Here is a 16,435-nt window from a genome sequence, read left to right as displayed (position 1 = left end):
GTTCGTAAAGCTTGTCTATCCCTTTCAGACGCTTCGTACACAATTGTGTACACAACAAACTCACAGCTTTTTCTGAGAGACTGGTGCACCTAGCAGTGATTTCATTGTTCCAATGGAATTGAGCCCCCTTCTTATCGCAAATAAGTTGTTGTTTTTTTGTGCCATGTAGCGAACCCAGTAAATAATATTTCACTCAACATTCAGCTAGGTAGCACTTTGTTCACCATTTTTGTGCAGACGGATTTTGTTGCAAGTGAAAACATTGATTGTTTTTCCTCAGTTTAGGGGATAATGTGCATCTTCCAAACGCAAAATGATTCAACGATTCCTAGGGTGCTTACCTGACACATGAGAACATTTCGATCTTACTATTTCGAACAAATCTGACACTTTGTACGGAATTCTTTATATTGTTGTAAAAACTTACCCGCTGGTCTTTCACGATCAAAGACTAACAAACTCCCTTTCGTGAGGCCTGGACATGCTACTTATGTGAAAAAAATAACTGTTTTCAATAAAACAAACAATGGAGCCTGAAAGGGCTATGCTCAGACCGCTGCATTACATAGGTGCTCTACTCAACTAGTTCGCATCAGGTAGAGCAATGGACGCGAGAGTCGGAAGTCGTGAGTTCGGATCCCACCCACAGCATTTGGTTGTTTTTTCTTCTGCTTTCTAATCATTTATGTTTAAAATAATTGCCCTATTATTGTTCCTCTGACGAACACCACAAATAAAAAAAAATTCCCTATGCTACTTGGTTTCAGTGTCTTGTCCTCCGTCATGTAATGCCCGAGCAGACATGTATCAGTTGGTATTTAGGAGCCAATATTTATGTGCCTAGGTAACTCCCATAGTTATTTTCGCTGCTACAATAGCGGCCAGTCGAGTTCCATAACCGATAGGAATTTTTAATACTTTAGATCTTTATGTACTAACGTTTAGCACCAAAACGGACCGTGTTTAAAAACGCAACCTGTTCCGCTGTCCATAGTGAAACTCTACATGAAAATAGAAAAGCATAACCACTTTTATATAGCAGCACGAAGGTTGTTCTAGTGAACTGCTCCCCTCTTTTGCCGCCAATTGTTCTTGCTTCGATGAGCTTCAATTCACTTCTTCCGCCAGCATGCTCCTCGTTGTAAAAAAAGAACCGCACCATCGGCTTCCACATACGCATGCGGAGGTAATCTGAATTTTTTCTCCTCGTGCACTGATGTCAGCGTATAATTTCGCAGCATATTTTGGTATTCACAGCAGCACAGAGACTCTGGAAGTAGTGATTATAAAGCGTCACGCATGAATATAACGACACCCAGAATATAACGGCAGGCTTAAAAATAATGCTCTGACCTAGCGCTGACGAGATTCAAACAAGCGGTAACAAGAGCGCGCTGAAAAGGGACTCTTTATTGGGCGCACTTTTCCTCTTGAAAGGAAAAAGCTCATTTATGGCACCTGTTTAAGGCACTTGATCTGACGAGCACTTGATAGTCGTCATAATGGAAATGGCCGCGGCTTCACGAAGAGCGACCTTATTTTCTCATGAATTCGGAACCTCGTAGAATCGGCCGCAACTAACCGCCATCTTTTTCAGATAAAGTAGTGCCGCGTCTAACCAGCCTACGCAAAGTAGCACGCCCAGAGTTGCTAAGAGAACATAATAACTGAATGTGCAAGCGGTGGTAAATAAGCGCAGTTTCAGAACGTGAGCGTAACGTAGAGTCCACGCGAAAAAAAGTAGATTAATGTTCAAAGGCTTTGAAGGCTAACTATTCACGATAGCTAATGAGGGTCTCGAAGTAATGAGGCATTGGAGCTAATTCATCTTACTATGCCCCAAGATTGTCAGGGAAATAAGGAAATGTGGAAGCACAACTTGCATGCACTACAAGGTATAAGCAGCTGCTTATATATCCCTCAGAACTAAAAAAAAATGTCACTTCCATTTAGGCAGTCCTCGCGAATGAGGTCGAAAACTGGGGCTAACGAAGAGGCTTTAAATTGGATTAAGTAAAGGCACCTCGGTAAGAACATAATTACATTAGGAGTAGCGTTAAAATACCAAGAGTACACTGGTTCATGGAGCAGATTGGAGTAGTGACATGCTACGGACAATCAAGATAAAGCACTGCATTTGGTGAGGATCCTCAGTGCAGGTCAGATTAATCGGTAAGCTCATACGCTAATCAGATGAGCCCTAAGAAAACCTTAACTTTGTAGTAGACGGTGAGCAGAGTAGCAAATTAAGGATATGAGATTAGTAAATTCGCTAAGGCAAAGTGCCCGCGGCTGGAGCTGGATGCGAGTAATTGGTGATCAATAGGGAGCTCTTTTTCCGGCAGTAGATCTTACCTCTTTGATCATTACGAAGGTGATGTTTTCAAGGAGTTGTTTGATTTTTCTCTGCAAGCACTCAGAAATGCTGAGCTTCATTCATCTCCTTACTCGGCGGTTAGTGCTTGTCAGCAGTTGTAAAAACACTGAAGCTTGTATTGTACTGGATGGTGAATTGCACCGAATTTCCCAGCTAACTTTGGGCAAAAATTAACGCAGGGGTAAAACATAGACTGTTCTTCTTTTGTTCATGGATATATAAGGAAATATGTAATGCTACAAGATAACCTTCTACGTGCTCTCAAACTTGAAAGCAACAACACCGCGTTAAGGTTATATTCGTTCACAACAAAGCACTCCAAGCATATTATGGAAGTTAAAGATACCGCATAATAGATCTGCAGGCTTATTCTAAGCCTGTAAAAAAATATTTAGGGGTCATTCATTAGACAGATACGGAGGAAATGCCACTGCATTTTCCTTTCGTTCGCCAATTCATTGCAGTCCTGTTTCCGCTCTGATTACATAATTATTTCATATCTATTCGTAATCGTTTTTTATTCATTACTGCGAAGTCACTGCACGATTTTTTTTATTTTTTGCTTGGTCATTATTAGTCTGGTGTCTTCTTCCTCTCCCCTACGAGTGGAGAGAATGAAGATAGGAGAGTAGCATTTTGCAGTTGGCAGGTGGTGAGGATGAAATCCCTCCAAACAGCACCTGCCACTGTCGTCAGGTGCAGACCTCACACAGATGCCGACGCCGGACGGCTTTCCTTTTCATGGCCATCCTTAGCTATCGCATTCAAATGTAGTCTCAAAGAAGAAAAAACCCGAGTGTTCGCTTGTTTGGTACCTATCATATTATCTTTAGAAGCGTTGCTTTTGGGGCGAGTTGGTTACACATACTTATGGAAATGTTTTGCGCACACAACGGACAGGACGAAGCAAGAGACACAAATATACACAAGAGACGCACCTGTGTCTGTGTCTCTTGCTTAGTCCTGTCCCTTGTGTGCGCAAAACATTTCCGCAAGTACTTACATTACCGCTCACTTTTGTATCACATGCTTCTGCTGGCAAATTATGCACACAAAATTTGTCATCCCGAAGAAAAAGTAGTTTCAAGAAATAATCAGGCAGGGGTTTACTAGCTGCGTATTCAAAGTTCAGTTTGCCTTTGTGTGGGTGGTTCTGTAGGGTAAAGCCCAGCTATCCAGCTCTCGGCCAACTCTGCGACGGTGCAACCAAGAACTAGAGCAACCCAGCCGGTATGATAAATTGTCATACGGGCTCGTTTCAGTTTCGTTCGTCTCAGGCGCAAATGTTCTTCTCGGAACATTCTTCGGCGAGGAACCGCGGCTGCTAACCCACTACCGGGCAATCCGTCAGCTTCAGGTGAAGGGAACACGTTTCGACGACAGCCGCCCGGGTACCGCTGTCCCTGGCAATTCGCCGGTAAACACATTCCGTTATGTGTCATGATGAATGATCCACGTGGTGCAGTGGCTGCATGTGGAACTCGCCAGCCTTTGTAGCGGGTAACAGTTCAAGCGTACTCAACTAGAGAGACTACAAACAGCACGGCGGTAGCCTCTGGTAGAGTCAGTATAATTCCGAAAAAAAATGGCATCAGACACTGAACGGAACTTCACCTCAAATTGTAGCCACCTGCTTGCTTCTGAGCAAAAGGTCTAAAGAAGAGTGCCGGGGGATAAAGAATAAACTTTCACCATCGTTGCCCACCCATATAATCCTTGTAGCGCCGTGACGACGGACTGGCGGGCACTAAGGATTATTTCTTCGTAGATGGTTTAAGCGTCCGTAAACCCGTTTTGCCTTTGTAGGTGTCCTTCGCTGTATAATTGAAGAGCCAGAACTGAGTTCCTGCATGCCAGTGTCCAAGCTCAATTAGCATTAAAATAATTGGTCCGGTGTTGGAAGAAAGAGACAACGCCAAATGTCTTCGTAAACTTAGTTTTCCTTACTCAATTGTTTTACGTAATTGTCAGGGCGGTCTGAACTTCATTCTAAACTAAGAAGATTTCGACGCGAGGCAGACAATTTAATAACCAAAGGTCAGGGGGTCATTTTGAATAATATGATCTGAGCCCGGCAGCATGCATCAAGGCGAAGAAATGAAAGAAAAGGTATGCGATGACGATGACGCTGACAGTGGGCATTAGAGGGCTGCTAATTACTTGAAAGGCGAGCAAAGGCAGGGCAAATCTTTAGTTTTAGCGGCTCATGTGTAGAATGTTCACAATGCTCTTCACTGCTTGTTGATGGGGATGCTAATAAAAGAATATGTGAAGAGGAATTGGTTCATAAAGAAGCACCCGCGTTCAATATGCATGACTGACATGACTTACTCGAGGTTTCATAATATTTGTCGATATTTCTTCTCAGGAATTAAGTATCACTTTGTATTTTATTGGCATATGGTGGCCATCACTCTTTTCGTTCGACAAAATTATTGGCCTTTTTATACACCTAGCTGTCTTAAGTAGGCCACGCAGTACTTAGAGCGTAACGGTGCCGAACCGGTAGCAGTATATCTCTCATAACCGAACACTCACTAATGTCAGTGAACGTTAAAGAACACCAGGTGGTTGAAATTTCCGGAGCCCTTCACTACGGCGTCCCTCATAGCCTGAGTTGCTTTGAGACTTTAAACCCCAATAAACCAAACCAACTATTGTCCTCACTCTTTCACTTCACTTCACTTTATTACCTTAAAGGCCCCCAGGATTGGGGGTATTACATAAGGGGTGGGTTACATTGAAAAATCAGATTAAATAAACAAAGAAAAAACGTAAGATACAAATATTATTCGCTGTTAAAGGTAGCAGTTAAACAGTTCGCAAATGTTGATGGGCAGGTGATTGCGGCGATGTCGTGTGGAAGGCTGTTCCAGTCCTTGGCTGAGCGTGGAAAGAATGACGATGCAAATGTAGTTGTACGCGTACATGACCGGGCTACTTGAAGGGGATGACCAATGCGGAGGGAAATGCGTGCCGGCGGATTGATGTAGGGAGGACGACGAAGTGAGCTGAAATAAAATTTGTGAAACAAGCACATACTAGTAATACGACGCCTACAAGCCAGGGATGTTAATCCTGCCTCTGCTTTTAGTGCTGATATGCTGACATTATATGAATAGCACGAATGTATGAATCTTGTGGCTCGATTTTGTACTGATTCTAGGGAATTTATTAGATAATTTTGGTTAGGCCTCCAAATAGCAGAGGCGTATTCTAATTTAGAACGGACAAGTGATTTGTAGGCAAGCAATTTTAGGTTTTGTGGCGCATGACGTAGATGTCGTTTTAAGAATCCAAGGCTTCTGTTAGCGGATGATATGATTTTAGTGACATGCGCGTTCCAGGTTAGATCATTGGACAATGTTACTCCGAGGTATTTGTAAGTCTGAGCTAATTCTACCGTGACATGCGAGATTTTATAGGAGAAGCGGACAGGATTACGTTTTCGGTGAAATGACACGACTTTGCATTTATTGGGGTTTAGTTCCATGAGCCAGTTGTTACACCAGTCCTGTATGCTGATTAAGTCATTCTGGAGGGCGAACTGATCAGAGGCGTTGTTGATAGTGCGATAGATGACACAGTCATCGGCAAAAATACGGACGTTACAAGAGACATGCGTTGGAAGGTCATTAATGTATATTAAAAATAATAGCGGACCAAGGACTGATCCTTGCGGGACACCTGATGTTACCGGAACAGAGCTAGAGGCTTGATTATTAACGTTAACGAACTGGGTGCGGTTAGCCAGGAATTCGCTTATCCACTGTAATATGTTAGGATGAAGGTTTAACCAGGACAGTTTTAGTAGTAAGCGTTTGTGGGGTACTTTGTCAAATGCTTTCGCGAAGTCCAGGAATATTGCGTCAGTTTGTAGGTTACAGTCAAGGTTCACATGCATGTCATGGATGAAAATAGCCAACTGTGTATCGCACGATAGGTTCTTACGGAAACCGTGTTGAGCAGGATGAAAAAAATTTATAGAGTCAAGAAAGTTCATTATATGAGAATAAATGGCATGTTCAATGATTTTGCATGGCACACTTGTTAAAGAGATGGGACGGTAATTAAGGGGTGATTCTTTGTTACCTGATTTGAAGACCGGAAGATCGCGTTATTAACTTGAGACCAATGCAATTTCAGTATTAATACGTCAGCCTGTCTGCAAAAAAAAAAACATGCTCCAAGTCTAATGTAGAGATCAATAATTGGTAGTTTGTGATCCTAGTGGCAAACCTGCTTATGAAAGAATTGGAGAGGTTGAGGGCAGATACAGCAACATCTGTCATGTATATCACTTCGCGAAACTATGGAACCCTTCCCAGAAGTGTCTCCAGTGGAGTTCCGTTGCGTTTTAATCAGTTGAAATCAGCTCATGCTTTTTTCGGTTTATAGCGGGCAATGTAAAAAAAACGAAAGTTTATCCACTGGTTTCCTGGGTGGGCAGAGAGATCATTTAAGGGCGTAGGCGGAGCGCCTACACGCACAGGCGTACGCTTGAGTCTGTCTGCGCATGCGCGTGGCGCAGCGCGTGGGCAGGCGCGGGCTAAGCGCCTGCTCGCTAGGCGCAGATATCTGTGCATGTCAGATACCGGCGCCTGCGCACGGGCGCTCGCGCGCGTCATAAGCGGGGTCCGCTTTACAAAAATCGGAGGACAGCGGAGCTCTCGGGGACTCTTTTCTTCATGGCAGGAAGCTCTTCGAGGTTCCACCAAGTTTTCTTTGAATCCTTTGAGCTCCTCGATCATCTTTTGTTCACGGCGTGACATTGTTTCAGTCGACTCGCGAGAGGGAGGGCGACAGCGCCAGGACCATGGATATGCATGTCCCTTTTCGACGTCCATCGCGGTGCGGTGCTGGGCGAGCGCAGGCGCTTACCACGTACGCCCACGAAGTTTTCATCGTGTTGCCGCTTTAGTCCGTAGAAAAACAGTCGCGCAGTGAAAACCCATTCAGCTTCGTTTGCAAGTTTGTGAGGCTCGGTGTAATAGCTTTTCCACGCACTTTTTGATCATCAGCTATTGTATTATCTGTGCGCCTGTGCCAAAACTGAATTATATTCGCATCCGACGTGCGACCCAAGGATGGCTCCCGTCGGCGTGACGTTGCATGTGAACGGGCCTTCGATTCACAAGAGTGAAAATGAATCTTCGTCATTGAACAAGGCCTTGATTATTGTGCGCTTGTACAAATGGCTGCCCAGCAGAAATAGAGCCTTTCCAGGTTTGGGAGAAGTCTCTAGTGTTCTAATATAGAAAATCCAAGAGATTTAGCTATATTGAACTGTGCAATCCTTTTCTCATCTCTGCGTATTTCGGTAAATGTGGTCCTCACATCATCTGTCTTGTACCGCACGCTAATAAACTTCTGGGACGCACCACACCGGCTTCATTAAGGGCTGTTTTGAAGCTGCACAAAAAGCACGGGGGCGATCCCTTTGCGCTGTTGATGTTCTTAATGCTCTACCTCTCTGTCGTCGTTCCAACGGTCGCCCAGTTCAAAGCGTTTGACATCGCAAGCAAGACTTTTTGAAACGTTCAGAGAAAGGACATTAAATGAGAATTAAAATCTGTTTTTTGAGCACAATATGGCAGCCGGCCGTTTGACGGGACGTGAGCGAGGCGTTCACCGCAGGCATCAATTTTGTATTATCAATATAATTGATAATTATTGTCAATTAATGAATATAACGTTATAAAATATTTATATTAGCCACAAGCGGAAAGCCTTGGCAATGGTCCGTTAAGTGTTAAATGCTGTTCTGCTGCAGCGAGTGCTGCCTGGTGGTAAAGACAGTGCCAAATGCTCTAAAAAAAATGTTCCAGTACCTTCTCCAGCAAATTATATTATATGTAGCTAGACGATCATGTCTTACAGAGAGTGAATGCTCATAAAAAAAGAATTCTTCACATTGAAAAATGCTATTCGAATTTTCGAGTATTCAGACCCGACAATTATGCGCAGTCGCATGCAAAACTACTCATTTATTATCTTTTTCTGCTGGTCCCTTCAGTTTTCTCTCTCGAAGTTCTCAGTGCCTTCAAATAGTTCGGAAGGAGGCCGTCATTACGAAAGAAAAAACGTCATTACGAAAGCGGACCTGCTGTTTTTTTTTTTCGTGGTGAAGTTCATTTTCTCCCATTTGCTCGTGGATGTCAGATTTCATACATTTCCTGCGCGTTTTAAGGAGCGCATCACCTACAAAGACGACGCATGGAAAACGGAGACACCGGTACCGTGTGCTGGGCTGAGGAGGGAAAAGACGTTTAAGCGAAAAATGTCTGAATCTTGGAAACAAAAGTAAAGAGAAATAGTTTGCACGGTACTTTTTCTTCGACTATATTTCCGATATGTGCCCATCGCGAGCATTTTATAATATTGTAGCCGTTTTATTTTTCTGCTATTAACAAGAAAAAGCGAAACAAAATTTTTTTTTTTCAGAATACTATATTATGGGATAATCACCAAGAACTGAGTCCTTCTCGATCACAATATATAGCCATGCTGGTGTTTCAGCGCTCGAAAGTCAAGTGACTCCTTGATTATGGAACAACTGGAAAAAAATGAACAGACTGCAAGATAGTCAGGGTACTTGCCCCTACAAGAATTTCTTCAGATACTCTGCAGACTTGCCAAAGACTTGCGTCGATAAAGTCTTTAAAGAATCTATATATATATGGCCATAAACTATTAGCAGGGTTCTTTTTATAGACTGTGTACGAACAGTCTACAGGATATTTATAGATAAAGGGTTATACACTTTTACGAGGACTTTGTCTATAGACAGTCAATACACCATGAACAGACAAGAGGAAATACGTATACAGAGGCAACAGAGAATACAGGAACTCTGTAAAACTCTACTCCCCAGTTTAATTAGGGCTGCCTGATTCATTTGAACTTCTGTAAGAAAAAAGCTTAAGCAGTGTTTCGGCGGGAATTAGTTACTTGCAGTCAACTGGCTATTTTGGGTAGTGCGAGGCACCCTCCGGAATTACTTAAAGTAGGCTACAGCCGAAAGTAGTACAACCTTGGTTATACCGCCGTGCTGTGTTATGGCAAAGCACCTCCACGCCCACCATCATTCTCAGACTGCAACTCTAGATTTAAAACTTCTGATGGCTAATATTTGTAATGGGAGGGTTACTAGATTCATTGGAACCTCTAACGTTCCAGTTCTCCACGTTCAGACGCCGACGCTATGAGAGAGAGTGAGATAGAAAGAAATGCATTGAAAGCACCCCACCAACGATGGAGCCGGTCGGGCGCAAGGATGTGTAACTTAAGAGCTGCTACCACGCTACCGCCCATCACACTTCTGTAGATTGTATTATAACAAACGGCTCATAAGAAGACGTTAACTTGAACACATAGAGTCTCGAAGTAGTAGCGCGTTTCTTCGTAGCTGAATGTCTTGAGATGGCGTGATACGAGGCATCAGGAGTTTCACCTGACGTGGTTATTAACATTACAGGCGTCTCGGAAGAGAACGACAGTTTGCAATTGGTAGCGAAGCGGTGGAAGTGGTGAAGGAATACGTCTACTTAGGGCAAGTAATGACCGCAGATCCGGATCAGAAGAGTGAAATAACAAGAAGAATGCGACGCGTGTGAAGCGTATTTGGCAGGTTCCCTGAGATCATGAATGGCAGTTTACCGATACCCCTCAAGACAAAAGAATATAACAGCTGTATCTTAGCCGCACTCCCCTATGGGGCAAAAACGTGGAGGCTTACGAAAAGGATTCAGCTTCAGTTAAAGACAGCACAGGGAGCTATGGAAAGAAAAAGGATAGGTGTAACGTTAAGAGATCATAAGTGGCCGAGTGCGTGAGGGATAAAACACGGCTAATGACAGCCTAGTCAAAATCAAGTGGATGAAGTGGTCTTGGGGATGGCATGCATTGCGAAGGCAAGATAACCGATGGTCCTTAAGAGTAACGGACTGGACTCCAAGAGAAGGCAAGCGTAGCAGATGGTGGCAGAAAGCTAGGTAGGCGGATAAGTTTAAGAAGTTTGTGGAGATAGAGTGTCCGCAGCTGGCACAGGACAGGGTTAATTGGAGAGATATGGGAGATGCCTTTGTCCGGCTGTGGGTGTAGTCAGACTGGTGATGATGATGTACTTCCTCTCTTCTCGCAGGAACTCTCCACCCGAGCTACAGAAACGGATTACTGAAAGGCTGCGCTGGTGAAGGATGGAAAGCGGGAGCGGTGGTGCTGGCTCTTGGACTGAGAGCGAGCACAGCGCAGCGCTTGACTCCCTTGTGGCTGCCATCGAGAACTTCACAATAGACCACCAGGAAGGAGGGAATCCGGAGGTGTCCTTCGACGAAAGCTACCTGGCCAACCTTTCCCTCGCTCAGATACGCTGCTACATCGCTGCTCTCAACGAGTCGCAAGCCTACCTTCAAGGTGGGTCCCATTTATTCCTTCAGCAGAGGGAACTGTTCCACGCGGCGCCTCCAAACAGCGTCTAAATCTTATTAGCAGATTGAGCCCCACAGCTTACTGTCGGCAATTAGGAGCGAGCCGATGTACTGGCTGCTCGTGGGGGACAATAATTTCTTTGTGTATTTACTCCTGCCTCTAACCGGATTGTATGTTCAGCTTGTTTCTGCCGGCACCTGCTACGCTTGCCTTCTCTTGGAATCCAGGCCGTTACTCTCAAGGACCATCGGTTGTCTTGCCTTCGCATTGCATTTCACCATTTCATCTCCTTTATTTCGACTAGGCTGTCATTAGCCAGGTTTTACAACTATTTGATTTAATTAGATCTGTAAAATGGACATAAAACGGTTCCATATCGACGGTCGAGGCTGCCGACCTACCTTAAAAGCTACTTTTGGCACATTACAAGAATAAACTACGTATATGGTCTGTCAGCTACAACCCACCGCTCTCAACAGTTCTACCGGTGAAACCGCATTTCGTAATACTGTTTCATGTAAGGATTTTGATTGCTTATGAGAAAGGGGGCAGCCTGGAGCTGAACATACAATCCGGTTAGAGGCAGTAGTAAAAGTGTCGATAAAAAAGTGTCACGCGGTATCCAAAGATGCTGCAAATTTAATCGCTAGCTTGACGGCTAACCCCGCCTCCAGACGGATTAAGCGTACGCTTACCCCTGAAAATTGTAGCATTTTTTAGATTTTGTGGCTGACCGACACTGAAAGCCAAACAGGTTGGAGTCGAACTGGGGCTCAAGCGTAAGAATTGCACCATTGTGGCTCGCTTGTGTTGCGTCCGGCACGCGCTGTTTTTGATCCTGACGTCGTTGTCTCATCTTCTCGGCACCGTATGCTCGCAATTAAGTATATTCTCCCCGCTGTCGCTTAAAGAGCGCACAAATTCATATCGTCACGTAGTCGTCGTGTGCGCTCGCTTTTGCGAAGCTCTTCCAGTACTCTTTCAAGAGACGAGTCACCGTGACGGTGGTGATGACGTCTCTGGTGCAAGGGCTCACCCTGGTAGTGGTGGTGAAAATATTTATTAGGAAGGAGAGGAGTTATGCTTGGATCAGCCCGTAAGGGGCGGTCCGTACAGGCGCTAGATAGAGGTCCCTAGTTTGGGACCCCAGTGACGGAGGCCCCCACGCCGGACTAAGGCTCGTTAGGTCCCTGGTCGCTCCTTACCCTTGAAGCCGGGCTTTGCAGCTGTGGTTGGCCAAGAGGCTACTCACGGTGCTGATGACTTCTGTAACATGCACCTTGACCCCGGACCGCTGTTCTTTTCTGCGCGACAGGAGGAATACTTAGCGCACTCTCTCCTGTAACACACCTCATCTTCCCCGCTGCTCTCCTTCTATGAGCTCGAGGACGCGGGTTTATTCCCTACCACGGCGTTCGCGCTTAGTCAAGACGAAACGCAAAAGGCGCTTGTGTGCTGTACGATGTCAGGGCGTGGTGAACAACCCCAGGCAATCAATATCTATACGAAGCCCTACACTATACCAAAACTATTTCTTGCTCTCTTCTTCTATTCCCTTTTTATCACTCCCCTCAAAGAGTGGTTGAGGTGTTCGCCGATAAGAGGGAGAGTTATGGCACCTTACCTTTCCTTCACTTCAAAGCTGTTTCTTCTCTCTTATGCCGGAGCTGTGCATGTAGCACGTGATGCGGACAGACATATACTACGCGAAACCAAGAAATGAACGGCTGACGGATAAGGTTGTAAAGATATCTTCGTCCGTAGTAGCCGGACACTGAATATGGCGACATAGTGGACGGCTACCTGCGACCGTTACCGTCACTTTGCAGTTGGAAGTCGTCGGTTCGTGGCCCAAGAAGTTCACAGCCCCCATCAACATCGTAGACATTCTAATAAAACATCCTATGGAGAAAATGTACTGCGGGATTTGAGTGTACAATATCTAACACGTTCAGAGCCACCTGACACGGCGGCCACAGTAGCATGTTTTTCCAATATTCAGATAAGATGAGCTCTTTCCTGAGGTGGACAGCGCAATTTCACTGTTTTTTGTAGGTTGATTCATTGTGAACCTACGTGGGCGAATAGTGAGCGTTTCTCAATACCGCAGAATTCAAGGAAAGTGATTTTATTTGACAATTCTTGCTTTATAATCTTCATTCATGCGTATTCGTGTTGTAATGTGGTCGTAAATGCACGAATCACTGCATTTTCTGCTTCATTTCATATTTCTTCAGATGTCATGCCTCCACTATGCCTAGACAACGCACCTTTCATTCATTCATTCATTCATTCATTCATTCATTCATTCATTCATTCATTCATTCATTCATTCATTCATTCATTCATTAATGCATGCGTTCTTTGCCTTGTTGACTCGTTTGTTCACTCCGTCTTCGTTTCGCCCCCCGAAACACCACAAAGGCTTGACATTAGTACCCAATGTCGTAATGAACATAGCTGTACAATATTACGTTATTTTAATATTCGCTACCATATCACAGTCCCAATATGCTTTGAGCTAGTGCCTGCGCAATCAGAGCAGCTTCACTTTTCGATACCTTAGAGAGCTCGGCCATCGCTACAGCCTCTCGCTCTGCGTGCTCTTTATTGGCGCCTTGGATATCTTTATTACTATCGTTCTGCCCTTCCGAATGTACGGCAACAGCAGCGTTTACGGTATCTTAGCGAGCTTTCAGGGAATTTAGTAGTTTGAAAGGAAATAATGCTTTTTTCGGCTGAAGATAAACATCACGGACAGGGCAAGGCAAAGCCGCAAAACCAGTTCGTATGGTCGGCTTCGCTCCATCTGGGGTACGACAGCTGCTACTACTATCACTCCGGAAACGTTTCACGCATGTTTGTTCTTGGTTTTTTTGTCAAGACGGTTGCAGAAACGATTCTGTTACCGGGATCAGTACTGATCATTACGGCTTAGCCGCTATCGTTATGCGTGCATTTATTTATTCATGTACCCACACCGGGCCCTATGGGCATTAAAGTCGTTATTTTTTTTTAGAAAAAGTTACATGTGATCTTGCGATGTGATGTTGCAATTGTCAAGGTAAAAACGTCAAAGCATAGCAAATCGTCCAGACAAAAAAGAAAAATATTGTTACGGGGTAGTTCCGTTTGGGATTGCAGACAGGGCGGACACGACAGACAGGGCTTTCAAACGACAGGCGTTTACTGCAGGCACCAGCCGACACTGCTCGACCGTCGTCTTCTTCAAAACTCACGAGCTTAGTCTTCGTCTTTCCTGATGCGCATATCAGTGCATGCACCGCCTAATGCAACACTACCCCGCCGGCTGAAAAGCACCGTCCCGGTGCGAACTAGCCCAAACCAGGGTCCGTGTAGTACGGCTTGAGGCGTGCAACATGGACCGTCTCAGTGCGAGGTGTAGAGGTATGGCGTGCAGGATTCAAGGGTGCAGTTTCGTATGTCACTGGAGTCACTTGTCGTAAAATACGGTAGGGTCCTGTATAACGGGGCAAAAGCTTTTCCGAGAGGCCCACGCGGCGAGCTGGGGTCCAAAGCAGCACGAGAGAGCCGCAAGAATACTGGGGGTTGCGATGACAGGAATCATAGCGACGTTTCTGGGAGTGCTGGGAGGCTGTGAGTCGGTTGCGTGCAACAACGCGGGCAGCATCAGCTCGGGCTATGGCGTCACGAGCATATGAGCTGGCAGTGGCGACTGAAGGGAGCAGGCTGTCAAAAGGAAGCAGAGGGTCACGGCCGTATAGAAGATAGAAGGGGGAGTAGCCGGTAGTGGTTTGACGCGAAGAATTGTATGCAAATGTCACAAATGGCAGCGTGATGTCCCAGTCGCGGTGGTCAGCAGAAACGTACATGGACAGCATGTCAGTCAATGTCCGGTTAAGGCGTTCGGTAAGCCCGTTCGTCTGTGGATGGTAGGCAGTCGTGAAAGAATGACGAACGTTGCACAACCGCAGGATCTCGTCGACTATACGCGTAAGAAAGCAACGGCCACGGTCGGTGAGCAGTTGGCGGGGAGCTCCATGCACGAGTATAATGTCGTTGAGGAGGAAAGCAGCAACATCAGTTGCACAACTGGTTGGTATTGCTCGTGTGACCGCGTAGCGTGTGGTGTAATCAGTGGCCACCGCAATCCATTTGTTCCCCGAGGCGGACAGCGGAAAAGGGCCTAGAAGATCCAGACCCACACGAGAAAATGGGTCTACGGGGATGTCGATCGGCTGCAGAAGTCCAGCTGGTAAAACTGATGGCTTTTTCCGGCGTTGACAGCGGTCACAAGCAGCCACGTAGCGGCGGACGGCGCGGTATAGGCCTGGCCAAAAGAACCGACGGCGCACACTGTCGTATGTGCGAGAGACGCCGAGATGACCCGCAGTAGGAACGTCGTGAAGCTGTTCAAGGACGGCTGTGCGTAGGTGCTGAGGGACGACTAGTAGAAGGTCGGGGCCATCAGGTCGCATATTGTGTCGGTATAAGGTGCCGTCGTGGAGCACAAACAAATGAAGGGAAGGGTCATGGCGATCGGCGCAGAGGCGATTGATAATTTCGCGAAGCTGAGGGTCCTGGTGTTGCTCTCGGCAAATGTTGGGAAAGTCAGAAATAGAGAGCACGCAATCTTCACTGTCACATTCAGGTTGGCTTGGCGGGTCGACTGGATGACGGGACAGGCAATCGGCGTCTCGATGCAACTGGCCAGACTTATAAACTACTGAAAAATTGTACTCCTGAAGGCGCAAGGCCCAACGTCCAAGGCGGCCAGTAGGGTCTTTGAGTGTAGAAAGCCAACACAAGGCGTGGTGGTCAGTGACTACGGTGAATGGCCGCCCATACAAGTAGGGGCGGAACTTCGTAATGGCCCAAACTAGGGCTAAGCACTCACGTTCAGTGATGGAATAATTCTGTTCGGCCGTAGAGAGGAGTCGGCTGGCATAGGCGATGACGCGAGGGGAGCCGAGCTGACGTTGTGCGAGAACGGCACCAATTCCATGACCACTTGCATCGGTACGTACTTCTGTGGGGGCGGATGGATTGAAGTGAGCCAACAGTGGCGGACGGGTGAGGTGGGCAATAAGAGCGGCGAAGGCGGCCGATTGTTCGTGGCCCCAGGAAAAGGAGACGTCTTTTTTGAGAAGCTGCGTGAGCGGACGGGCGATTTCCGCAAAGTTTGGTACAAATCGCCGGAAGTATGAGCAAAGTCCGAGGAAGCTACGCACGTCGCCGCTAGATTGCGGTATAGGAAAACCACTTACAGCGCGAATTTTGTCGGGGTCCGGCTGAATGCCATCGGTGTTCACCAAATGCCCTAGGATCTTGAGTTCCCGGCGACCAAAGCTACACTTCTTGGAGTTCAACTGAAGGCCAGCTCGTCGGAAGACGCCAAGAATAGCCGAAAGACGATGGAGGTGGCCCTCAAAGGTAGATGAAAATACGATGACGTCATCGAGGTAGCACAGACATGTGGTCCATTTGAACCCGCGTAGTAAGGAGTCCATCATGCGCTCGAAGGTCGCAGGGGCATTACATAAGCCGAAAGGCATCACCTTGAATTAGTAGAGTTCATCCGGGGTGACAAAAGCCGTCTTCTCACGATCTCTTTCGTCAACAGAGATCTGCCAATATCCAGAACGG

At 46.1% G+C, this 16,435-nt stretch overlaps 1 protein-coding gene across 1 annotated transcript in view; it reads left to right on the top strand.

Moving 5' to 3' along the window:
- LOC149343513 (diuretic hormone receptor-like) overlaps nucleotides 1-16,435 on the top strand; it is a 137,042-nt gene that overhangs the window by 51,653 nt on the left and 68,954 nt on the right. The window contains exon 2 of the mRNA XM_089542413.1: nucleotides 10,521-10,792. Within this exon, the coding sequence (XP_089398539.1) occupies nucleotides 10,576-10,792 (217 nt within the window). The 5' untranslated portion in view covers nucleotides 10,521-10,575. The remainder of the gene's footprint in view (nucleotides 1-10,520; nucleotides 10,793-16,435) is intronic.

This window comes from Amblyomma mixtum, chromosome 5 (genome assembly GCF_055824585.1).
Source record: "Amblyomma mixtum isolate Tamu chromosome 5, ASM5582458v1, whole genome shotgun sequence".
In the NCBI taxonomy this organism is placed as follows: domain Eukaryota; kingdom Metazoa; phylum Arthropoda; class Arachnida; order Ixodida; family Ixodidae; genus Amblyomma; species Amblyomma mixtum.
This window is presented reverse-complemented; position numbering and strand designations above follow the sequence as displayed.